We start from the raw sequence: 26828 nt of genomic DNA, 5'->3' as shown, positions 1-26828 counted from the left end.
AACTTATAGGAGGAAAATCGACTGCACTTCTCCTACATATAAAGTTCCCATTTCTATATTGTTGCTATTCTAACTTTTATTATTCTGATGGCCAGTTTATAGTATTTTCCCATAGTATTATTTTTCCTCTTTGAATTACAGAGGTATACGTTTTTCCACTTATATATTGATGACTGAATATTTTTATGCAATATCCATGTTAATCAGTGGAGGAAACCAATAATTTCAACATGTTTTTAATCTTTCTTAATTATGGCTTATTGTCATTGGCATTAAACATTAGGTTATTTTAAAGTATATCATCTACAATATATTTGTTCCTACTTTAACATGCTGAAGAATTGTGTTTTCACAAGAGGCACCAGAGCATGACATCTACTTCATGGATCTGTACAGGGTTAGGTCCAGCATGGTTTCTTTGTTCCAATTTTATTAATGATCCACAAAGCCATTGTATTGAAGGATCTCTAAGTCCTTTCTGTTACAAGATTTCAAGTTACTATCCAGAACAAAAGAACAAAGGCCCTAACTAAATCTGTGGGGTGACTGATTCATTTGTTGTCCATGGTGCCTTTGCCAAAATTGTATCAACATTCTCCTCATCAATACACAGTACAAGTTTCTGAGTATTCCAAGGCTTCTTAATATTTCATTAAGAGTATTTTAAATTTCTTATACCTATAAGTGGTGTTTTAGTAATAAATTTATACCTTTTTCTCAACTGAAAACAGAATTACTGGGTCAGTTACGGAGAACGGCAGGATGAGAACCGGTGAGTACTCCATTTGGAAAACAATTTAAACAGAGACAAAGTGCACAGAGGCAGGACAAAGTATAGGGAACTTAACTCCAGTGGACTAGAGAATGGGGTGTAGTTACATTCTCTGAACTATACATTAGGAACTGGGTTATGGCCCCACTCTCTTCTGTGTGGTTTATGACTGATTATTTTCTCCTTGTGTGTGAATATGTTTCCTTAGTTACCCCAGGAAGTCTCCAAATGCTAATTGGCATTTGGATTAATCATTGTTCCTGTGATTAATCATTGTTCAAAATTGGATGCTGTTTTTGTTAACAAATTTTATGAAATTGGCTTTTTAAAATGGTTTTTATCCTTACCAGGAGGTAGTGATACATGCTTTTAATCCCAGCACTCAGGAGGCTGAGGCAGGCAGGTCTCTGTGAGTTTGAGGTGAGCCTAATCTACAAATCAAATTCTAGAACAGCCAGGGATGCTATACAGAGAAACCTTTTCTTGAAAAACAGCAAAAAAAAAAAAAAAAAAAAAAAAAAAAAAAAAACCAAAACAAACAAACAAACAAATGGTTTTTATGCTTTGAGAATTGCATACATTGCATTTTTAACATATTCAAAATCTGCTTTCTGATGGCAAATTCAGTTACTCCATTCATTTGAAATCAAGATCAGTCATAGTGAACTATGTGTTATTACAGAACAAATCAAAAGTAAGGGAATTCATTTTTAATATAATTGTAGTCAATTCACATGTTTTTAAATAACTCAAGCTTATCACACATGTGAGTTACCTGTTGTGATCACACAGTCCAATTGACCTGTCTTCACATTGAGACAGGCCTTGTCAATGGAAGACACTTGCTTATGATTTTGCCACAATAAACTGGAAGATTTGGGTTGTAGAACTTTGCAATCAATTAGTGACATAAGATGACTGAGAATCAAAGACATATAGGAGTGTTTGGACATTCCCAGTTCATGTCAGTTAAAAGGCCATCTATTCTCACTTGTGTATTTGCCAAGCTTGACACAATTATGTCTTCCTCCTCAGAATAGTCAAGAGCCAACTATTACATTAGGCCACGATTTATCTCCACTCCAGCATTATTCAGTGATGCAATCCCTGTTCAAGAGACAGTACAACATGGAGAATTATGAAGGTGCACACAACCACATTTTTCCTGTCCTTTGGGACAACAAATTGATATGTAGGGAGTGAAATTAGGGTTGCAATTAATTTTAGTAGAAGCTGCGAAGAAGATTTAGAGAGAAAGAACATCTAGCAGATGCTGAGAGACCCACGCAAAAGCACGGGTGTATCACTGAATAAAAACAGATGAATAGTAAACAATACAGATACAAAATCTGTCTAGATACAGTATTTTTTGCCTTTGGACATCTTTATTTAATGAGAAATTTCAGTATCAACTTTTTTTTTTAATGGACAGGGTTCCTTTAGGAGTGAACATGGAGGGGGCAGGACATGGATTGTCAATGGGGAAAAAGTCACCACCCAAGATAGGCCGAGACTTAAGAGAAGGTAAGTACCTGCAAGCTTTTACTTCTATGAAGATAGAGGAATAGGATATGACAGGGAAAACCTTGAAAGTTTTTTTCTAATTTCTTTTCAAAAGTTGGAAGTTAAATTGGATGGGATCTTGCCCTGAGATCACTACTCCCTTTATTTTATTTAACATCAGGTGTTCCCTTAATCTGTTCATCTCCTTGAAAACTGCACTTAGCTCCATTCCACTTCCTGGTGCCCCTTTCCTCTTCAAATTGTACATTTTGTAATTTTCCTTACACAGCTTGCTCCTTTTCATTACAAATCTGCAGAAAAGTTAACACTAATAACCACATCATAGAGTCAATATTAAGCTGTTTTAATATTTCCTCTGCTAATACAATTAATCCAGTAAATTAATTTACTTTATCCTCAGGCAGATTTTTAGAAAATATGGAAAGAACAGGCTGTAGGTCATATACTAAAATTCTTCTCTGAAACCTCTTGATCCAGGCCTCTACAGTTCAAATCACCCTCAGCTCCACTGTCTTCCATGTTCCTTCCAGGATGGCCCATTAAGCCCCATTTAAAGCATTCCACTGCTTTCCTAATCCATAGTCCCAAAGTCTATATCCCTCCAAATAAAAGCATGGTCAGGCCAATCACAGCAATGCCCAAGTCCCTGGTACCAACTTCTATCTTACAGTTTTATTTCTGTGAAGAGACACCATGACCATACAAACTCTTATAAAGGAAAAGATGTAATCGGGGCTGTATTACAGTTCAGAGATTTAGTCCATTATCATAATGGTGGGAAGTATGGTGGTATGCCTGCACGCATTGTACTGGAGAGATAACTGAGAGTTCTACATCTTGATCTGCAGGTAGCAGTAAGTAACTGACTTGAGCCTCAGATCTCAGATCGGTATGTCATTGCAAAAGTGTTTCCCAATTCTGCTCCCATCCTTTGAAATAGATAGGAACTATGTGGTCCTCCCTGTTCTCGGCTGGATACTTGAGGCTTAGAGAGTTCACTAGGCTTATTTCTGTTGTCCTGCCAGTTAGTGAATGCTAGGTAGTATGGGATGTCCAAGGATCTTGGAGAAGACATAGGTCATGTGGGATACTGGATTAGTTCACTTGAGATACTTGAATAACAAAGATTTAAGCAGGGCTTTGAGTAAAAAGAGATTTTATTTTTATTTGTTTAATTATGTATGATATGGTAGAAGTTTAATTCAGGTCTTTGTGCATGCTGATCTACAATATCATCCCTAACTGGTCTTATAGGGGTGTTCAGAGAGCCAGCCAGTAAAACAATTGGAACAAAAGCATAAGAGATAAGAGAACAGAACGTAATATGAACTGAAGAACAGAATTAGTGGAATTTCAGAGTACTGCCAAAAGCAATTTTTACATAGAGCCAAGCATTGTTGTAATAAAATACATTAGCAAGAGTACTGTTGACAATGTTAGTAGTACTTCTAAACAGCCATTATTGTCTGCATATATAATTTTAAAAGCAAATTTACATGCCTTCATTTTAATAGTAGCAATTTCTTTTTTTTAAAATTATATTGTGGTTTATTTGTAAATGAGAGCAAGATAACATTGAGCAGCACTGCAGTGAAGAAGTTGAAAAAGGCAACATTAACAGAGTAAATACACTGTAGCCAGGTGGTGGTGGTGGTGCACACCTTTAATCCCTGCACTTGGTAGGCAGAGGCAGGCAGACTGAGTTCAAGCTAAGCCTCGTCTACAAAGCAAGTTCCAGGATGGCCAGTGATACACAAAGAAACTCTGTTTTGAAAAAGTAAAAACTAAAACCAACCAAACAAACAAAAAGCCAGAACAAAATACGTAGCCTTTATTTCTTCCAGATCAGGTATTTTTGGGCTGAATCATATGAAGATGAAGAATCATGTTAGCAACCTAAAAATACTTATTAAACCTATATTAATACTTTAGTAAACTGTACCAAAAAAAGTAAGGAGACAAAAATCTACATTTATAGAACTACATGTCAATCAGGCCAGATCCCGTAGAGGGAATTCCCATCATGACCTCATTCATCTGTGAGGATACAGAACAGTTCTTATTTAGACATACACCATCCTGTCCTGTGAGCTGCTCTTTACCTCTTGATGGCTTCCTTCTACACATGTGTATGTTCTTAGAGCAGACATTTACCTTCCTCATCCACCAGCCACTGGAGGAGGGCTGGGGCCTTAAAGATAACTGATTTGACCCATTCTTCCTGGAGGGTTTCCTGGTGGCCCTCTTCCATCATCAAATCTGAATTAGATGAGCTTCTGTAGCCTTTTCCTTTTTTCATATCTTGCTGAAGCAGAGTTTTGAAGAAAAAAAAAAAAAACCACAAATTCTGCTATTCCCCAGAAGAAATCTGTTATAAAAGACAATCTTCATGGGGACTGATTTCGGCTGTCCAACACTTATCCATTTGAGATGTAAACCATCTTGCCTCCAGCGGCCAGCTTCCGAACCATAGTAGCAGTTTCTTAAGAGCGCATTTAATCACTTCTCCAAAGTCTCACGTGACACCAGGCAAGCACTTGAACCTACAGTCATGTTCAGAACCTGATTAATTTGTTTTCTTCTATACCTACTGCACTGATTACACATAGTTGTACCTAAAACATAGACTAAAGTATAAGCCCTGACGACAAAACAAGGTATAAATATCTGTGATGATTAGTCCCAGGACTGGCCCTGCCTTAAACATAACAGAGTCTGAGCTGGGCATGGTAGTGCACACCTTAAATCCCAGCACTGGCAGGAGGCAGAGGTAGACTGATCTGTGAGAGTTCAAGGCCAGCCTGGTCTACTGAGTTCCAGGGCAGCAGTTGGGGCTGTTACACAGAGAAACCCTGTCTCATGAAACCATTTATAAATAAGTTAATTAATTAACAAAAAGATTTCTTTGGATTTTGTAAATTTGACAGATGTGTTCAGACAACTCAGAAACATGCTTAGCAGTTGACTATGAAAGGTATCATGCAGGATGCAAATGAAGAACCAGATGAAGTATTCACAGGTCAGAGATCTTCCTGTAGTCTCTTTGCACACTGCCCTCCCCCCACCAACATTGCAGTCTTGTATAAACCTGGTGTTCAAGACCTTCACACAGCCTGATTTCCACCTTCTCCATCCCCCAAGCTGCAGGTTGAATTCAATAAGCACTTCATTAGCATAATCAGCTCAAGTGTGATTTTTTTTTTGGCAAAGACTATGAATAATAAAATACACTTCTATTATTCAGGAAGCATCAAGTGGTTTAGTAGTGTTGAACTAGGAACTGGTAACAAAGTGCAAATGCATTTCTTATTCTGCCACAATGGCAGTGCCCTCAGACTCTTGAATGGGACCCAGACTGACATTGGGGTAAGCTATAAAATTACCAGGCCCAGAACACTGCACAGGGCTGGATAGAAAACATATGCCAAGGTGGACAAGGCAGAGGGCAAGTGCCATAAAACACCTTTCCTATTGCTTGCAAAGAGTCCGTCAACTCCTTGGGTTAGTGTTTAATAATATTCACACATCACAGTTGCTGGGGACCACCTCCCAAAGTAACTCCAGCCTAAGTAACAGTCATGATGACTCACAGAAGACACCTCTGTCACCCATTCTTTTAACCCCCATTTTCCAAAGATCAGACTGATTAATGATTCTGGAGTCACTGGGGACAAGGCAGAAACAATGTTGAACTTGGAGTCTGAAGGCTTGATTTCAGAATGGGTTATGATAGGATGCATACTATAAACATCACTCCTTACTTCCTCTATGCCTTGCAGTTGTCATCTCTGAAGGATGATGGTAACTATTCAGGAGATGAGGAGTATAAAGTCCTTTATAACCTTAAAGGGTTGCTCTCATGGCAGGGCTTATTAGCTTGCACCTCGACCCATGCCTAGTGAGATGTGATATTTATGGAAATCCATTGCTCTTGCCATGAGCCTCAAACAGAGACCACAAAGGCACAGTTGCCTAGATGAACTTTGTTGCAACTAGGGAGACAGAGCCAGGCACATACTTTATGAATGAGAGAAGAATTAAGTTGTTTGACTAAATCTCCCTCCACAGCAGTTAAAAGTTGGCAGCAGCCATCAAATCAGGGCCCAGGAACCACAACCTATTGGACTACATTTTTATTTTAATTTTCACATTTTCCCCTGTCTAGTTGTGCTACTGTAAGTCATCTTTGGACTGGTTGTATCCTCATGAAAGGCAAGTTTCTTTTTTTTACCCCTTTCTTTTGTTTACTTTTTGAACTATACATTCTGTAGTAATTATATTAGCTCATGAAAAGCATATTTGAGATACCAATACTCCCAATTTCCTACATTCTACATATTTCAGAACACACATGCAGCACCCTGCTTGTATGTGAATGTTTGAATGTTGCTTGTCCCACAGCTTAGGATACAGTTAATACCTCAAAGCCTGCTTTAAATATACCAATCAAAGCAAGCTTGTTAACATTGACACCATCATCTGATATAGTTTTCTAGTACAGCTAACTAATTCAATAGTAGTAATGACAACAACAAACACTCATGCTGAGCTTGGGTGATAGGAATTTTTTCCTAAATGTTTTAGCATAGTGACACTGAAATTCATACTTTAATAATAATCTTATTATGATTAAGTAAATTGCTTCACCGAGAGAATAATGGAAACCAATCTAGTTCACTAAACTCTATGTTATATTTCTATTTGAACTCTATATTAGTAAATATTTTTCTGTGAATTTTGTCTTTCTTGACAAGGGAGTGTTTTTCATTTCTAAGTTATAGTAAATATGCAATTTTCTGAGTTTGAAGGGCTCTACCTCAATTTGACCAGGACTTTAAATTGGTTACATGGATTGGAACATGCTTTCCAAACTATATGAAGAAGACTTATAAAGGGGGAGTCACTATTTTTGTTTTACCTAGTTTCATCTGCTTATAGCATAGCCATTTATTATCTCATCTTTTCTGAGGTTCAGAACCTGGAGACAACATGGATAAAGCCATTTATCCCAGTCTCCAACAAAGCTTATCCCAACATCTAGGTGGAGGCTTGACTGGTATCTTAGTTAGGGTCTCTGTTGCTGTGATAAAACATCATGACTAAAGGTAACTTGTGGAGAAACTGGTATATTATATCATCTTGTAATTCCATATCACCACCCACCATGGGAAAGAGATGGGGCAGCCACTCAATCAGAGTTTGGGGATCTCTATGATCACCATGGCCAGTGTGGTAATGGTCCACAGGAGGCAAGAAGACAGTTCAGTTCAACACAACTAAGAGCAAGTGTTCATTCAAACTTTGGGAGCCTGAGCCCCGCATAGTTTATTTTAGGTATATTTAAGCACAGCACAATTTGGTGAAAATGTTCCTGGCAATAATTATCTCAATTCAGTGTGCACAATAAAGTCTACTTAAATATACTTGAACATAATAAGATAAACAAAGATTAGATGTGACTACATTGGAACTCTTGGTGAAGTACATAAAGATGGATTGTATAGATTGACTACATATGAAAATGTCCATAAAGAGAGGTTCTACAGACTGAGCAAAACAAGCCTATGATAAGGGTCTGAGAGAGGGTCTGTTATCTTCTCCTACCACACAATAATGCAAAGTTCACCAGGTTTTCAAACACGCCCCATCCCAGCATTCTGGAAAGATAAATGGCCATGCATTGCCTGTTTTCAAGAACAGGCCCCTGTGTTTAACATTCCAGGTCCCTCCAGTGCTTTTCTATGAGCACAAAGACCTCCATGCCACCTACAGCAGGGCAGGACCCTACAGAGTGTTGCCTCCGGGCATGCTTGCCATAGCTTACACCGACTGCTCTCTTATAGCAACCAGGACTACCAGCCCTGGGGTAGCATGTCCACAATGAGTTTCACTGTCCCACACCAATCATCAGTCAAAACAAATGCACTAAGGTTTGTGCATAGGCCAATCTGGTGGGAGCATTTTCTCAATTGAGGTTCACTTTTCCCAAAATGACTGTATCTTTATGTCAAGTTGGCATAAAATTAGCTAGCAAAACTGGGAAATACTTCCAGTTCAGACGGCAGAACTCATTTTCTGGAGAACTGATGAGCGATGGCTGTGCAGTTCTGGCTACTTCTCAGCCAGAGGATGCCCTCTGTTCCTTGCTAAATCAGTAGTGATAGAACTACTTGCCTAATCAAAGCACACATGCTGGCAGTGAACTGGGCCAGTGAGCCACAGAGAAGTCACAGTCTCTGGTGACCTCCCATCTCCTTTGTTGTATTCTGTGACTCAGAAACAGTTAGCAAGCCAACCTCACATGAGGACAGAGATCAGAGATCTAGAAGGCAGTGAGGACTGTCTTAGAGTCTGCCATGAGGAAGGAAAAAAAAAAAAAAAAGAGGCGAGAGGAGAGGAGGAGAGAGGAGGGCAGGAGTATAGAGGGGAGGAGTTGTGGTGACATAAATCTGAAAATTACTTCCTAGTATATAACTGTCTGGGAACTCATAAAGCCTATTCACACATTTCAAGTTTCAAGAGGTCTTGAGAGTCTATCCAATTCAGTAATTTTCAAGAACTTTAAGACAAGTTTTAAGAAACATCAAATTGTAAAAGCAAACAACTTATTTTTCTTCTTATCCAAAAGATGTGATTCTGAAAACTAGGGCTCTGTGGATTTATTGTCTCAGAATCAAAAAAAAAATCTACATTTCTAAGTCTTGATAATAAATTTTTAAAATAAAGGTATGTGATGACTAAGAAAGCTGAATAACTATCTTTTAGCTGAGTCCTGCCTTAGACATTTATCTTGATGAGGTACAAGGCCAATTCCCACTGATTGCTTGATTGAATGTTTTAATATTAACAATAAATCAAACTGATAGGCTTATTAATAATGCAGTAAGGCCAGATGAAAACTAAAATTTACAGATTGACTAAAAGTTCAAAGTAGCTTCAAGATAAAAATTTGTGATAAAAAGCCAGCACTAGGTGACAAGATACTGTAAGGTATGCTTAGCTAGCCCTAAAGAACCTTTCCCAGTCATCTGGGAGACTTGTCGTGTGGAATCTGGTATTGTATTTTAAGCAAAAATAATATCAATCTTTTCCATTAATAGTGCTGACTTGGCTGCAGTTTCTTTCACATTCCTGCTCCCATTCCATCTCATAATTTTTGGCATTAAGTTATATGAAGCATCAATGTAGACAACAGAGCCAAGTCCCTTGCATTAGAGAGTTCAGGGTCAGGGACAGGGTATGCCAGGTACTGGTTAGGCTGAGAGACTGACTGACAGGGTCTGCTTTGCCATGTTAATAGGCACCTCAGTTAGCAGTTTGTTCCCGGGTTTGAGACCTGATATGTGTTAATCTTTGTATGTGTGATTTGTCTTGTGTTTCTGTGTTCCTGTGGATTCTGCATCTCTAGGATTGTCTACTATAGACTGATTTCTGTGCATCCTTTTAGAGGGTGGTAGCAGCAGGGAAGATGCTCTGCTTTGTCCCTCCAGGTGGCCCGCTGCTCTATGAGAACATCACCTTTGTCTACAACTCAGAACAGCTGAATGGGACTCAGCGTGTTCTTCTAGACAACGTCTTGTCAGAAGAGCAGTGCCGGGAGCTACACAGCGTGGCCAGTGTGAGCATTGGGAAGGGGAGTCCTCCATGCTAGCCCAACTAGAGCCTGGAGGCAATGGTGTAAAGGATAAAAGCCCCTTTGCCAGTCTGTCTGTCTTCAACCTTGAGGGCATTGTCCTGGAGGAGTGCAGGGCAGCTTTAGGGAATTAGAATTTACTTACTTAGGCGAAAGACAATAACCATGGATGTGTGTTCATAGCTATTAGGTTGGAATGATCTGAAACTCCCACTGACTTAGTTCTTAACATGGTAGCCATTCAGCAGCTGACCTGCCTCCCTTAGAAGTTGCTGGAGAAATCCCTCTATTTTAACCAGTGATTGGCCAATATATGAATACTGCTTATTAAATGTCTATTCTTTAAAAGTAGAATTTTATAATGAAGATGAACAAAAATAGTCCCATTAGTTAGAATTGGTTATACCTGAACCCTGGGGTTAAATGGTGCTGAGTGTTGATTTGACTTCTCAGCTTTTGGAAGCCAAAGCAGAAAGGGAGTCCTGGTGCATTGTGGCTTGTCACTAAAAGAGCCTTTGAATGCATTTTGTCCTCAGGGAATCATGCTGGTTGGTGATGGATACCGAGGGAAAACATCGCCCCATACACCCAATGAAAAGTTTGAAGGAGCAACTGTCTTGAAAGCACTCAAAGTAAATCCTTTGCGCCCTTTAAGTTTGGGTTCCTGTGGATGGTGGAGCAGGGGGTGGGGTGGGGAGACCTTTGTAAATGGCAGATTCAGGAAGAAGAGTTCAGAAGGAACACTGGAATGGAGACTCGGTGGTTTTGTCGTTTGTGCTGAGGGGACATTCTCAGCAGACACTCTGCCTCTGAACCACACCCCCAGCCACTTCCCTGTCTCTGGTGATTCCCTTCATATGGGCATCCATTTAACAAGCTTCATGGTTCCCAAGCTTATATCACCAAAAACTTTGCAACCACTGTCTTCAAGGGGCTCATGAGCTAGTGATGAAAACATTCCTAAGTCAGTAATTCTTCTCAAGAAGTATGAGAAGTATTGGGTTTTGGTGGCCCATGCCTTCAATCCCAGCACTCGGGGCCAGCCTGGTCTATAGAGCTAGTTCCAGGATAGGCTCCAAAGCAATACACACAATCCCTGTCTCGAAAAACAAAACAAAACAAAAAGCAAAAAGAAGAAGTATTAGGAGATGCGAGTGAAGGATATATTTATTGTAGAAGAGGTGGGGGGAGAGAAATTAGCTTCTGACTTTCCCTCTGCCATAGGAAGAGTTGTTTCAGTGGCTTACCATTATATCTGAACCCACAAACATGCGGTATTTATTATTCATTTTAGTTAGTGCAGAGATAGCCAGTCTCTATTCTCTTCATGAACCCTAGAGCTTGTTTGTTTCCAGCCCTCCAGTCAGCCCCATGGTCTGTAATGTCCTCAGCGTTTTGTTTTCTCAGTTTGGCTATGAAGGCCGAGTGCCACTGAAGAGTGCACGCTTGTTCTATGACGTCAGCGAGAAAGCTCGGAAGATTGTGGAATCCTATTTCATGCTGAACTCAACCCTGTATTTTTCCTATACACACATGGTCTGCAGAACAGCCCTGTCTGGTAGGTTTCCAGACCCTGAACTTGTCCCCTTCTTCCCAGAATGCCCCAGGGAAGCAAACAGTCCACAGCAAAGGTCTGTTATGTTCTACAGTGATAATGTATGAGAGCGCCAGACTTCTAAAACAACACTTACTCTTTTCTTTTTTCCCCTTTGACTCCTAAAGTTCTGTCAGATTCTCATCTGTACATTTTCTGTCTTCAAATCCATTTCTTGTAATGGCTAGGACAGGCGGGGAAAAGAATGCTTTTCTTGTCTGTGTCTCAGAGACCCAGGCGGCTGGAAAGTACAGTTATGTCTGCAAGCAGAGAGCGGAGGGGCGGACAGTGAGGGGCTCACCACAGAGCATTCGGAGAGGCAAGCGCCCCTCACGGCTGCTTACTGTCAGTTTTTGGTTTTCTCTTCCACTCACCCGACTGGGGGTGGGAAGAAATATATGTCAGAGTACTTTACACTTGTGGAGAGTCAGAATGAGTCAAAACCTTTGGTTTCCATCTCGATTCCTGCTGAGGGCTTTTGCTACCATACATGAAACTCAACCCATAAAATGCATGGGATTTATCCAGGGGTATGCATCCCCTCCTTTATAGCAGAAAGGACAGTGTGGCTTGGCCAGAGCGTCACGTCCAGTTTATGTTCAACCACAGGACTGTCTTGGCGGTGTTCCTTCTGTAACCACACTCACTGCCTTCCCTGTCTGCAGCTTTGCCAAGGACCGAAGAAGGCAGTTAAAGTATGCCTCTAGGTGTTGCGTGTTGGTCTCCTCTGCTCTCTTTGCTCTTCTGCTCTCATTCTTGCTACTTCTTCCGGCAGGGCAGCAGGATAGAAGAAATGACCTCAGTCACCCAATTCATGCAGACAACTGCCTTTTGGATCCGGAAGTTAATGAATGCTGGAAGGAGCCTCCTGCTTACACTTTCCGGGACTATAGGTAGGGCCACTTCTGGTCAAGCTTTTGTGGAAGGCAGAAGCTGCTTTGCTTTGCAACCTTGTTCAACTCTGGAAAGTAGAGATCTCTAGGAGTCACCTGCAACAGCAGCCATGGCCCTGGGACCAGTCTTCTTACTTTTGTCTTAAGCGTCGTGAACAGGTTACCTCCTTCGAAGTAGGCACTCGATTTATAAGCGAGTGTGAGTCACTAAGGCATATCATTTTGTGTGTGTTTCCCACTCTGAGAGCGCAAGGGCATGGTCACCCAATGTACATAGCACCTTATCACACACGTGCATTATTCACAATCTCCAAAAACTATGTCTGTATTTTTCCCATTAGTAAAATAGAAACTCAAAAGGGAATACTGTTGTATTGTATGAGGAGATAGGTTAGTACATCAAGAGAAGATATCCTAGCATGCAACAACGTATCTTAGTATGTAGTCACTTTGTATAACACATCAGTTGTTGCTATATTTTATTTGATTCAAGACATTTAGAGAGTAGCCCCTGTCTGCATGGCCAGGCTAGGTCACATGCAATTCATTAACTAAGCTAAAGAAGGAAAACTCCATCCTCTGGGATGAGGTTAGAGGGCTATATGAAATAAATCCTGATTAGGCATTTACAATGTAAAGTGCATTTGAAATGAGACTAAAACCACGTGTGAGCGGAATCAGTAAGCATCAGGAACTTAAGCCAGGCTATCCCTGAGCTTAATTCCAAGGGCTTGGTGGGTCAGTGTCAAAGGCAACTTACCGGCCTTTCAACAGTAGTCTTGGATAGTTTACAGTGGTGCCATTGAGAGCTACATTGTCATTTCAGTGGTTCCCCCTTTCCTTATAGTGCGCTCCTGTATATGAATGACGACTTTGAAGGAGGAGAGTTCATCTTCACCGAAATGGATGCGAAAACCGTGACTGTAAGTAAGCTGCTGCCTGAAAAGTTATCTTTGTTTCAATATTGCCATCTTCCCAACATCTTGCAGGTTGGTAAGTTTCAAATACTTCTGGGCTAAAGAATATAGGAAGTAAAGAGGATCCTGTGATTTATAAATAATACAAGTGTTTAGCATATATGATATGACTGTTTTAAAGCAAATTGAGAAAGAGGGATTTTTTTTTAAGGATTTGCTCACATTCTATAAATGATGTTGGATTTGGAATCAAAGTGGTTCTCAACCTTCCTAACATGTGATCTCTGTGTACAGTTCCTCATGTTGTGGTGACTCCTGAATAAAATTATTTCCTTGCTACACATAACTATAATTTTTGCTACTGTTATGAATCATAATGCAATGTCTGATCTGTGACCGCCAAAGGGGTCACACCCCACAGGTTGAGAACCACTGGCTTAGGTTCTGGGCCTCTGTCAATGCTCTGATGGGAACCTTTAAGCATTGGTTCCTAAAGTCCTTAGGTCTAGTTCAAGTCAACGGCTCCAAGTAACCAGTGTGCTTAGATTGAGTGTGAACCTCCAAATGTGTATGCATACAAGCTGGTGTATATAATTAAGTACAAGCCATGACATTTCACCCCCAAATGGGTATTTATACTCACAAACATTTAAATCAAAAGTCACAGTCATACAGCAACCTCCTTAGCACTTACAGACCTTATAGTTAGACTCTTGTGATCTTTAAGGCAAAGATCTAGCATACCATGAGAACACTAAATCTCAAATGAATAACTTATGAATTATAAATTGATTATGAGGCATCTTTCTTCCTGAAAAATCTAAGTAGTCAGGACATGTGCACAATGAACTTCAAAATGTTGGCATTATATAAGCAATTTTCAAAACTCCCCACATGTTTTGTACATTCAGTCTTAGCTTGCACATTTTTTTTTCCATAGCGAAATATACATGGTCATTCAGGGAACACCACACATATATCCCAAGCTATATGCCATTGGCTTAAATGAGGATTGTGGGGATAGTACATAGAAGCGTGGTTATAATTTAAAATAGTTCATGAAATTGAATACAATGGTGTATGTTTAAACCAACATGTAGCCTCATTTTTTGTTTGAAAAGAAAAAGAAATGAGAGGTTTGGGGTTTCCTAAGTTGAGAAAAATAAACCAAGATTAATGATTTGGACTGGAGTTTAAATACCTCTAAAGGATTCTCACTTTTAGAAGAACTATGCATGGAAAACATTTTATTCCCAAGCTTTGAAAACATGGAAACTGAAGAAGAAAAATGGTCACTTCTTAAATCATTTGGGGCGGGGGGGGGGAGTCAGATGGTTGAAGATTCCTTTGCCTCTACTCCATCTAGTGGCCACATTTGGAAGTGTCCAATGATTGATGGTGCAGGGACTGGAGTACTATAGCTCAGTCCCAATGTTTGAGGAGTCTAAGTTAAGTGCTTTCCTGCTGCTTCTGTGGGTGAAAGCGGGGACATTCTCATTTTGCAGTTCTACAGTTCTAATTACTGAGGCATCCCACAAAACCCAGAATCTGCTTCCCACCAAAAACCGAATGAAAAAAGGATAAGCGTTTAACAGAAAAGCTGAATAGCACTTCATGTTCATTCATGTAGCAGACTCTTAGGGCTTTTGTAGGTAATTAAAATGATCAGGTTAGGAATTCTCAAAAAATTCCCATTTATCTCCTTTTATATAACAGACTTCTTGAAATCGCAGAAGTGGGCAGATTACCTTGTTTTCTTTCCACACTGGATACTGAAAGACACAGACTTTGGTTCCCAGGTGGCTCACAACTTCCTCTAAGACCAGCTATAGGGGACCTATGCCTCTAGGGACACCTGCACACATTGCATGACCCCACCCCCACACACAGAAGTGGGGGGGGAGTCTCAATTTCGATTTTCCCCTACTTCTGGCTTCCTACACACAGTCACAGAACCAGAGTAAATCTGTGTAGCATCCAGAGACTTTAAAAACATCCAGATATACTCCTGAGAAGGTTAGAAAGAAAGGGTCTCATAGATGTAGAATGCACTCATCTTCCCACATCCACAATGGCCAGGGCTACTATTGTGCATGGGCTGTACCTGTTCAGGCTCAATGGGATAAATACGCTTTCATTGTTTCCTAAAGGGTACAAAATGGTCTCTAGTCCCTCTCCACCCCCCTTAAGACGCAGGACCACGGCCCCTAACACTCTGTTGCCTATGCTTGCTCTCTTGCCCAGTGCCCTCAGTGTGTTCCTTCATACTGTCCTGCCAAAAATCAGTGAAGGGCTTAGTAGTGTGCAAGCTTCGAATTATTCAATCAGTCATTTCATATCTCTGAAGCCATGAGTAGGCCATCCCAAGGGCTGGTGTGGTCTCATCACCAGAAGTAGCCAAGTGACACCTGTATGACTCCTGCACAGGAATAACATAAAGGAAATGAATTCAAATCGTCATGTTGTGACAACTACATAAGCCATAGGTGTACGGGCAGAGGATTAAGAGGGTGTCCAAACCTGTAACTGTGGCCTAGGTTTCCTTCTGATTTCACAGATGCTAAAATGCACACCCACCTTAAGAACCAACGAACTGATAGTACCACAGGGTATGGTGGTGCATTGAAGTGGCAGGTCTGTGCTCTTGAGTGGTCATGTTATCACCAGTATACATGCCATGTGATTCCTATGTGCATAGGATGTACCATTCATGTTGCTAAATGTTTTTAGTATATAAGGTAAATTATTTTGAAACTATTTATATTTTACAGGTAAAAAATAAGGCAATCTATGTTTTCTCCAACACTAAGATCCTATCGTTCCTTGCTTCAAAATTTAACACAAATAAGTCATCTCACAGACAGAATGACTTAAGGACCTGTGGTATGGGAATTGAAAACCTAATTTTCATTTTGTTGCCAGGCCTCTATTAAACCAAAGTGTGGACGAATGATCAGCTTCTCATCTGGGGGAGAGAACCCTCATGGGGTGAAGGCGGTCACCAAAGGCCAGCGCTGTGCTGTGGCACTGTGGTTCACCCTAGACCCTCTTTACAGAGAAGTGGTGAGTTCGCAGCTACCCAAAAGGCAGCCCTGCTCCTTGGAAAATCCTTTGCTTTGTTCTCAAGCCTGGGGTGACATCTGCATTGACATCTGGAGAGGAGAGGGGTTGAGCCTGTAGTGACTTCTGCAGTGACATCTGGGGAGGAGGGAGGCTGTTGAGACAGGAACTCTCATTGTAGCATTGTCCTTGAATTCACTGTGTAGACCAGGCTGGCTTTGAACTCACACAGATCCAGCCTCTGCCTCCCAAGTGCAAGACTTAAAGATGTGCGCTAAACCCAGTGAAGGATTCACTTAGTTTTTGATTATGTGTATGTGTGTGAGTTTCTGCATGTCTGAGTGCTGGTGGAGTTCTGATGAGGACACATAACTCCCTGGAGTAAGAGTGAGCCACCAGACAGGGCAGCTGAGAACTAAACGACACCCATCCTCTGCAAGAGGTGGTCTCCCAGCCTCTGAAGTTCTAATCTTAAAACGATGCCATATTACATTTGGAAACTGAATCCCGTTTCAGCAGTAGCAGTTTAGAAATAGCCCCCTTTCCATAATCAGGATCTCACTTTCCTTTTGCCCACACTCTGGAAGCACGTTTTTGCTGCCTAGGCAGGGCTTTCGGGAGCAGAGGTGAGCAGGAGAAACCCGGACCACAAGGACAAGGAGGTTCTGCAGCTGGGGAAGGAGTCCTGCAGTGGGACCTTCAGGACAGCTTGCATTATCTCAGACACAAGACTATGACAGCCTGGCACAGGACGGCAAGGACAGGCCCTGATGGAGAGAACCCCGCAGAGCCCGGGAAACTTCCTGGGGCGCTCAGCAGCCTCCTTCATCCCCTTCACTCTTTCCTTGAATTTTTAATCTACAAAATGCCAGTACCACTCCACCGTCTCAAAGTCCAAACAACAAATTGTGGCAAAATCAGCCCCCTCCCCCAATTTTTAGTATTAATTTGGTGTTATTTTATTTCCATCAGACCCTCGCAATGCATTGTAGCATATACTGAAATCATTAATGCAAGCTGAGTGCTCTGCTCCCTTCTATTCAATTTACCTCAACATTAGTGTCCCTGCCTCTTGGAAAAGTACTAAGAAACTTCTCCACACTACAGGCTGTAGCGACATCTAGTGGCCACTGTAGGAAATGGCAAGAGCCTCTTGGTGTTGCTAATGGCAAATTTTCTCTGCTGCGAGTCCCAGGAATCTATAAAACACTAAAGTCTAATTCCTACCTTCAGATTTTCAGATCTAATTATGTAGGGAGCTATCTCAGTGCCAGCAGTTTAAAACTCCCCAGATGGTTCTAATGTTATAAAGTTTGTGAATCTCTGGCTTAAACCCGACTTAGACTAGATACGTGAACAAAGAAAGCCTGTCCCAAAACAGTGAGTTAATGTATATATGTATGTTTGTATGTATGCATCTGAATGGGTGGTTGTGGCATATGCCTTTAATCCCAGCACTTGTGACTCAGAGGCAGGTGGATCTCTAAATTCAAGGCCAGCCTGGTCTACAGAGTGAGTTCCAAGAAAGTCAGGTATATACAAAGAACTCCTGTCTTGAGAAATAGTAAATAAACAAATAAAGCTCCTGATCATCAACAAGTATTCAGTCATATACACACAGAAATGTCAGATGCCTTGGAGAATCCATCCCAATACTGGGTCCCTTGTCCTTTAAGAGAAGCATATGCTTATTGTTTCTAGTGCCCATCAAATGTGAGAATTTCACGTATGTTAGCTTGCTAAGCACTGAGTTTTCAGATGTAACTGTAGTTTTCTATTAGTTTGTGTGTTTGTTCCTTTTAGTTGCCCTGTGTTCCATCATTATTAATGATGAGCTCCTTCATGGAAAGAGTTTTCTTTTCTGTCGCTCTTTTTTCTCTCTTTTTAAATTTAAATTTGAAACAAGGTTGTTATACATGTCAATCCCAGTTCCCTTACCCTCCCATCCTCCCCTATCACCACCACCAACCCCCATCCTATCCCCTTTCTGTTACCCAGGGAGGGTGAGGCCTTCCATGGTGAGTCTTCAAAATCTGTCATATCATTTGGAGCAGGGCCTAGGCCCTCCCCCATGTGTCCAAGCTGAGAAAGCATCCCTCTATGTGGTATGGGCTTCCAAAGTCCATTTATACAGTAGGGGTAAATACTGATCCATTACTAGAGGACCAATAGACTACCCAGTCCTCCTAACTAACACCCACATTCAGGGGGTCTGGGTCGATACTATGCTGGTTTCTCAGCTATCAGACTGGGGTACATGAGCTCCCCTTTGTTCAGGTCAGCTGATTCTGTGGGTTTCTCCAGCCTTTGCTCATCTTAACCCCTTTGCTCTTCATTCTCCCACTCTGTAACTGGATTCCAGGAGTTCGGCTAGTGTTTAGCTGTGGGCATCTGCTTCTGCTTCCAACAGCTACTAGATGAAGGCTCTAGGATGGCATATAGTTGTCAATCTCTTTATGGTGGAAGGGCATTAAAGGTAGCTCTCCACTATCGCTTAGATTTTAGTTGGGTTCATCCTTGTAGATCTCTGGGCATTTTCCTAGTGCCAAATTTCTCCTTAAACTTATAATGGTTCCCTCTATTATGGTGTCTCTTTTCTTGTTCTCCTCAATTCTTTCCCTGTCTCAATCTTCCTCATATCCACCTCTCCCCTCCTCTTCTCCCCTTCTCTTTCTCCCAACTCCCTCCTCCCCTCCCTCCATGCTCCCAATTTGCTCAGGAGATCTTGTCCCTTTTCCCCTCTCCAGGGAACCATTCGTGTCTCCCTTAGGGTTGTCTTTGTTTCCTAGCTTTGCTAGCAGTGTGAACTGTAGGCTGGTGATCCTTTGCTCTATGTCTAAAATCCATATGTGAGTGAATGAATACATATTATGTTTGTCTTTTTGTAATTGGGTTACCTCACTCAGGATAGTTTCTTCTAGTTCCATCAATTTCAGGATTCCATTGTGTTTATCCTCTGAGTAGTGCTCCATTGTGTAATGTACCACATTTTCCCCATCCGTTCTTCAGTTAAGGGGCATATAGGTTGCTTCCAGGTTCTGGTTATTACAAATAATGCTTCTATGAACATAGTTGAACAGATGTCCTTGTGTATGAATGTGCACCTTTTGGGTGTATGCCTAAGAGTGGAATTACTGGATCTTGTTTTGACTGATTTCCATTTTCCTGAGGAAATGCCATACTGATTTCCAAAGTGGCCACACAAGTTTGCACTCCCACCAGCAGTGAAGGAGACTTGCCCTTTCTCCACATCCTCTCCAACATATACTGTGCTGTTTTTGATTTTAGCCATTCTGACAGGAGTAAGATGGTCTATCAGAATTGTTTTGATTTGCATTTCCCTGATGGCTAAGAATGTTAAGCATTTTATTAAGAGTTTTTCAGCCATTTTAGATTCCTCCTCTATTGAGAATTCTCTATTTAGTTCTGTGCCCCACTTTTAAATTGGATCATTTGGTGTTTTAGTAACTAGCTTCTTTAATTCTTTGTATATTTTGAAAACCAGCCCTCTGTTAGATGTGGGGTTGGTGAATATCTTTTCCCATTCTGTGGGCTGCCATTTTGTCTTGTTGACTGTGTCCTTTGCCTTACAGAAGCTTTTCAGTTTCAGGAGGTCCCATTTATTAATTGCTGATCCCAGTGTCTGTGCTACTGGAGTTATGTTCAGGAAGTGGTCTCCTGTACCAATTAGTTCAAGGGTACCTCCCACTTTCTCTTCTAAGAAGTTCAGTGTGACTAAGTTTATGTTGAGGTCTTTGATCCATTTGGACTTAAGTTTTGTTCATGGTGATATATATGGATTATTTTCACCAGTTATGCCAGTACCATTTGTTGAAGATGCTTTCTTTTTTCCATTGTATAAATTTAGCTTCTTTGTCAAAAATCAGGTGTCTGTAGATGTGTGGGTTAATATCAGGGTTTTCAATTTGATTCCATTGGTCTACCTGTCTATTTTTTGTGCCAACACCAAGCTGTTTTCAGGACTATAGCAGTATAACAGAGTTTGAAGTCAGGGATGGTGATACCTCCAAAGTTCTTTTATTGTACAGGGTTATTTTGGCTACCCTGGGTCTTTTGTTTTTTCCATGTAAAGTTGAGGATTGTTCTTTCAAGGTCTGTGAAGAATTGTGCCACAATTTTGATGGGGATTGCATTGAATCTGTACATTGCTTTAGACAAGATTGCCATTTTTACTATGTTTAAGATTGCTTTAGACAAGATTGCCATTTTTACTATGTTTATCCTACCTATCCAAAACATGGGAGATCTTTCCATTTTCTGGTATCTTCTTTAATGTCTTTCTTTAAAGACTCAAAAGTTCTTATAATATAGGTCTTTCACTTGTTTGGTAAGCGTTACCCCAAGATATTATATGTTGTTTGTGGCTATTAAAGGGTAATGTTTCTCTGATTTCTTTCTCAGCCCCTTTATAATCTGTATATATTAAGGCTACTGATTTTTTGAGTTAATCTTGTATCCTGGCACTTTGCTGAAGGTGTTTATCAGCTGTAGGAGTTCCCTGGTAGAATTTTTCGGGTCAGTTATGTAAACTATCATATCATCTGCAAATAGTGACAGTTTGACTTCCTTTCCAATTTGTATCCCCTTGATCTCCTTTTGTTGTCTTATTGCTCTAGCTAGGACTTCGAGTACAATATTGAAGAGATATAGAGAGAGTGGGTAGCCTTGTCTTGTTCCTGATTTTAGAGGAACCACATTGAGTTTCTCTCCATTTAGTTTGATGTATATTGCTTTTATTATGTTTAGATATGTCCCTATTATTCATGGTCTCTCTAAGACCTTTATCATGAAGGGTGCTGGATTTTGTCAAAGGCTTTTTCAGCATCTAGTGAGATGATCTTGTGGTTTTTCTTTTTCAGTTTGTTTATATGGTGGATTACATTGATGGATTTTCATATGTTGAACCATCTCTGCATCCCTGGGATGAAGCCTACTTGGTCATGGTGGATGATTTCTCTGATGTGTTCTTGGATTTGATTTGCCAGTATTTTATTGAGTATTTTGGCATCAATGTTCATGAGAGATATTGGTCTGTAGTTCTCTTTCTTTGTTGTGTCTTTGTGTGCCTTGGGTACCAAGGTAATTGTAACCTCATAAAAAGAGTTAGGCATTGATCCTTCTTCTATTGTGTGGCAGAATATCTATCCAGGACCTTCTGGCCTTCAGTGTTCCCATATAAAAGTCAGGTGTAATTCTGACATGTTTGTCTTTATATGTTACTTGACCTTTTCCCTTTGCTTCTCTTAATATTCTTTCTTTATTCTGTATATTTGGTGTTTTGATTTCTTTTGTGGTCCACTCTTATTTGGTGTTCTGTAAGCTTCTTGTACTTTCATTGGCATGCCTTTCTTTAGGTTGGGAAAGTTTTCTTTTATGCTTTTTTTCAATATGTTTTCTGTACCTTTGAGTTGGGTTTCTTCACCTTCTTCTATACTATTATCTTAGGTTTGGCCTTTTCACTGTGCCCCATATTCCTGGATATTTTCTGTCAGAGATTTTTTGGACTTAAGATTTTCTTTGGTTGATGAATATATTTCTCCTAGTGTATCTTCAATGCCTGAGATTCTCTCTTCCATCTCTTGTATTTGTTGGTTATGCTTGCATCTATAGTTCCTCATCATTTGCCTAACTTTTCTATGTCCAGCATTCCCTCAGATTTTTTTTTAAATTGTCTCTATTTCAGCTTTCAAGCCTTGCACTGTTTGAATTGTTTCTTGTAATTGTTGGTTTGTCTTTTCCTCCATTTCTTAAATTTTGTCTTCCATTCCTTTAAGGGATTTTCTCATTACCACTTTGAGGATATCTATTATCATCATAAAGTTGTTTTTAGGGTTGTTCTCTTCTGCTTCATCTGTGTTGGGATGTTCAAGTCTTGCTGGTGTGGAGTCCCTAGATTCTGGTGACATCATGTTGATCTTTCTGTTGTTGAGTACCCATCTCTTCTTCCAGTATGTACTGGTAGGGTCTCTCCCTCTTCTGGTGGGTACAGGATCAAGGTTCCCTTCTGGTGGGTGCAAGCAGTTTCAATACTCTGATGGCTCTCCTATTCTAGTGAGTGTTGGTTGGACTCCTCCTATGGTTGGAGGCTGGACCAGAATTCTGGCAGACTCCAGATAAGTTGGTCTGCTAAGACAGACTCCTCTGCATGCAGTCCTCACCTCAGTTCTTAGTCCTGAGGGCACCAGAAAGAAGGCAGGCCAGAAACAGGCCCACCAAGAGCTTTGTTTTCAAATCAGAATATCTGTAAACTGGCCTAGGGACTGCCCTTGAGGAATAGAAATTGGATGAGGCACAACCCTTAATTTCATGGAACTCAGTGTCAAACTAGGGAGATAATAACAGTTATTAAAACACTAGGCAAGTCAGACAGTATTGGTGCACACATTTAATCCCAGCACTCTAGAGGCAGAAGGGCAGGTGGATCTCTTTGAGTTTTAGACCAGCCTGCTTTACAGATCAAATTCCAGGATAGGCTCCAAAGTTACACAGAGAAATCCTGTCTTCAAAACAAAAACAAACAAGAAAACCAAATAAGTAAATTAATTTTAAAAAATTAAGGGAAAAAATGGAGCTGTAGAGATGGCTCAGAGGTTAAGAGCACTGGCTCTTTTTCCAGTAGACCAGATTTCAATTCCCAGAAACTACATGGTAGCTCACAAACATCTTTAATGAGATTGATATCCTCTTCTGGCCTGCAGGCATACATGCAGGCAGAACACTGTATACATAATAAATAAATAAATTTATAACAAAAGTACTATTCAAGGTATGAAAGAATTGTCTACAGCAAATGATGACTTAGGGACATGAAGAGTCACAGAGGAAAGGTTTAATTTGGGAGGCAGGGTTGGAAATAAGCTGCAAAAGATGGGATTCTCTAGGGAGATGCATTTTAGTCCTTCATCTACATAAATAGTTCTTTAAGATAGTAGAGCCCTTCACAAGAGGTTGTAGCTTTTATGGGCACTGAGAATATATCAGTGATCCAGAAATCAAGATTCTCCACTCTCCTGACCTATACTCTAAAAGAAGAAAGGAGACAACAAATAAGCAAAGGAAATAAAAAGGAAATGATTGGAAGGGGTTTTTTTCCAACAGCAATAAGTGACATATTGAAAGCAGGATACAACAACTGACTTAACAGTAGATGGTAGACCAACTATGATGTTTTCAAACTTGTGACATGAAAGCTACAACCCGAGTCGCAGCATGAACCAATGAAAAGGACCACACAGGGAGAAGTATTCCAGGCAGAGGACAACTTGCAAAAGGCCAGAGATAAGAAGAAGTTTGGAGAAGGGTAGTCAAGAAACAAACATGGCTGGGGAAAAGGTCTGTCTCAGAGCACACACCTTGCATGGGTGAGCTCCTGGGTCCAATTCCTAGCACCAAGGAATCAAACAGAGAACACAACCCACAAAGAAAAAAAAGTCAGAGCAGCTAGAGCAGAAGGTTTTATGAATGTAAGATTCACATGGATGTAAGGATACAAGGGAGACAGGGCCCACGTTTTGTATTTCGTATTAAAGCACATGGATTTTATTCTAGCTATAAGAAGCCATTGTGCCCACTGTCTGTCTCCTCACCTGTGGAAGCTCCCTAGGCCTAGGGAATGACTGGAAAGAAAAGATGATGTCAGCCAACATGTGGGCTTAGATTAGATGAATGGCAATGGTAAATGACATGGAAGTTTGCCAGTGTCACGTTTAGAGGAAGACCCACTGGCCCCACACTGTACTACTATGGGGTAAAGGAAATACAGGCTATGCTGGGAGCATCTGGAGCATCCAGGGGAGTGTTTTTTTCCAGGTTAGAGCTATGTAACTGTTTTGAGTATGAACACTCAGGGACTGTGGGGTAATCTAGAGTTGTGGTATAAAGTGAGCAGAGAGGCAGGACACAGAATAACTGGAGGGGATTGAGAGGTATGAATATTTTAATACCTGACAGCCCACCAAGAAAACAGAACCTGCCACCAGCTGGAGTTGTGAGCCTCACATAGGACAGTGTTGAAGTTTGCCTTGAGGGAGAATGTCCACCAGGAACCTGAATGAGGAGTGACACTTGTTTGGAACCTTCTAGAGCACTTATTCTAGAGCACTTGCCAAGAAGGATCTGAACAAGTTTTCTTACGATGTAGCACATAGCTATTTAGGAGACGTTTCACAATGTTAGACATATTCATAGTTCTCACAATGTGGGGACATCTTGCAGGGATGTTAACATCTGCAGAACACATGAAAATCCTATGCACACACACACACACACACCACACACCCTAACATGTCAGTAATGCCATGACTGAGAAACTCTGGCCTAAATCAAGCCTACAGCCATGTTCCATGAAGAGATAGGAACATAAACAGGACACAAAATAGCCAGGGCCAAGAGGTGTATCAAATGCAGGAGACCAGGGCCAGGCTTTTAAGGCAAGTGCGGAGTCATAATAGCCTTTTCTGAGAAATAGAAGTCTTGTAGAAGAGTATGACGGGTCTGCAGGGATAAAATGGTGAGCTCAGTCTAAAGACTGAATTGAATGGGAAATAGTAGTGGGACCATGAGAGAGAAAGGGCAGAAAGCCAGTAATCGGATGAGGCTTCATCAGGAACCATCTCGGAAGGTAATTGTGTAGGACATGGGGATGTATGGAGAGTGCACCAGTTTGGATGAAGTAAGCTTTCCCTGACTGTGCACAGATGGCTGGCTGGAAGTGTTGGGGAAGCATCTGCTGTTGGCCTGGTTATTACGTTTATACCCGAAATGTGTCAATTGTCTTTTTACAGGAGCGGATACAGGCTGATGAAGTGATTGCCATCTTGGATCAAGAACAGCATGGGAAGCATGGACTGAATATTAATCCCAAAGATGAGCTATAGAAAAGAGTGTTCTATCAGATATTTATTTAAATTGTTAATCTTATAAGAACCTTTTTATTTTTGTACAGAACCCGGGTATAAATTAACAGGATACTATGAGTTGCTAGATTCTCCCTTCTGTTCCTAACTCTCTTTGCTCTTCCTTGGGTCCTTGGTTTTCTTTCATTCATCATTCAGAACCCAGTCACATACCCAAACAAATATTCCACACAGGTAAATGTACAATATAGATATATTTCAGAAATACACATATGCCACCCACACACTACACAAATTCCCAAACATGACACAGATACTCACACACACACACACACACACACACACACACACACACACACACACACTATACACATACACTATACACATACATGATTAATTTGTTGCACATTCAGAATCTCAACATGATTGGCCGCTTCGTAGCAACCCCTCAGCTAGAATGTGCCCAGGTATGTGAATTAGTCTCAGGCCTCTGGCTTATTACCTTTCCAGCATCTCATGATGCTGATGGCTGAGAATACAGCCTCTTCACAGAATGCTTGGCTTGAGTCTGGGGTGCCCCTGACAGAATATGCATGGCCCCCAGAATCAGAAGCCGCAGCATCTTTCAGACTTGAAAAAGCCACCACTGGGATAATAAGGGACTGTAACATGGGACTCCCTTGCCAGGACTATGAGGACTGGTATTTCCTTCCTTCCTTCCTTCCTTCCTTCCTTCCTTCCTTCCTTCCTTCCTTCCTTCTTTCCTTCCTTTCCCTCCCTCCCTTCTATGTTCTCTCCTTTCTTTCTTTCTTCCTTTCTTTCTGTTTAGTTTTTTGAGACAGGGTTTCTCTGTGTAAACGTGGCTGTCCTGGAACTCCCTTTGCAGACCAGGTTGGCCTCAAACTCATGAAGATCCACCTGCCTCTGCTTCCCGAGTACTGCAATTGAAGATTAAAGGTGTGTGTGTGTGTGTGTGTGTGTGTGTGTGTGTGTGTGTGTGTGTGTGTGTGTCACTGCTGCTGGCAAGGACTAGTATTTTCAACAGAAGTTTTGATTCCCTTGCAAAGTGCTCTGTAAGGGGCAGCCTCCAAGTTGTCCTTAAACAGCCACACAGAGGCTCCAGCAGCACAGGCTCACCCTGCTTCAGGTGCTATTGCTCAGCTACTGGAGAGGGGCTGCTGCTGGTGAAAAATCGGAAACCCTCCTCACAGGCTGCTCCTCTCTGCCTCTGCTGGGTAGCCTGGAGCCAGAACTACTGTCAGTTTACAAAGGCATGCTGTGTCTGAGTTGTTTAATAAAGCGAGCTGTGTTGCAGCATGTGTCTTCTCACAAATGTCCATCTTACCTTCCAATGGTGGTTTGTAATGATCCACAACAACCCGGGAGCTGTGGGCCATGACAATTTTGTTGGCAGACAGTGGGCTGCAAGAAAGCAGACCACTTGCTTTGGAAAGAACAGAGCTGCCTAGCAACTTAATGTTAATCCAGAGTGCTCAAAGACTTAGGGGTTTACTGCAAAGGCAGTGCTTGGCCTCAAGCCTTATCCTAGCCTCTGGGAA

The 26828-nt window shown here is 41.1% G+C and overlaps 1 protein-coding gene across 1 annotated transcript in view; it reads left to right on the top strand.

Annotated features, from left to right (window-relative positions):
- P3h2 (prolyl 3-hydroxylase 2) overlaps nucleotides 1–26602 on the top strand; it is a 148769-nt gene extending 122167 nt beyond the window's left edge. Inside the window, exons 7-15 of the mRNA XM_051191244.1 lie at nucleotides 732–772; nucleotides 2205–2296; nucleotides 9787–9914; nucleotides 10466–10561; nucleotides 11337–11487; nucleotides 12299–12416; nucleotides 13264–13339; nucleotides 16256–16396; nucleotides 25198–26602. Coding sequence (XP_051047201.1) covers nucleotides 732–772; nucleotides 2205–2296; nucleotides 9787–9914; nucleotides 10466–10561; nucleotides 11337–11487; nucleotides 12299–12416; nucleotides 13264–13339; nucleotides 16256–16396; nucleotides 25198–25290 — 936 coding nt within the window. The 3' untranslated portion in view covers nucleotides 25291–26602. The remainder of the gene's footprint in view (nucleotides 1–731; nucleotides 773–2204; nucleotides 2297–9786; nucleotides 9915–10465; nucleotides 10562–11336; nucleotides 11488–12298; nucleotides 12417–13263; nucleotides 13340–16255; nucleotides 16397–25197) is intronic.
- Nucleotides 26603–26828: the final 226 nt, after the last annotated feature.

The sequence above is a fragment of the Phodopus roborovskii genome, unplaced genomic scaffold, assembly GCF_943737965.1.
Source record: "Phodopus roborovskii unplaced genomic scaffold, PHOROB, whole genome shotgun sequence".
NCBI lineage: Eukaryota > Metazoa > Chordata > Mammalia > Rodentia > Cricetidae > Phodopus > Phodopus roborovskii.
Note: the sequence above shows the minus strand (reverse complement) of the source record. Positions and strands in the feature narration are given on the sequence as shown.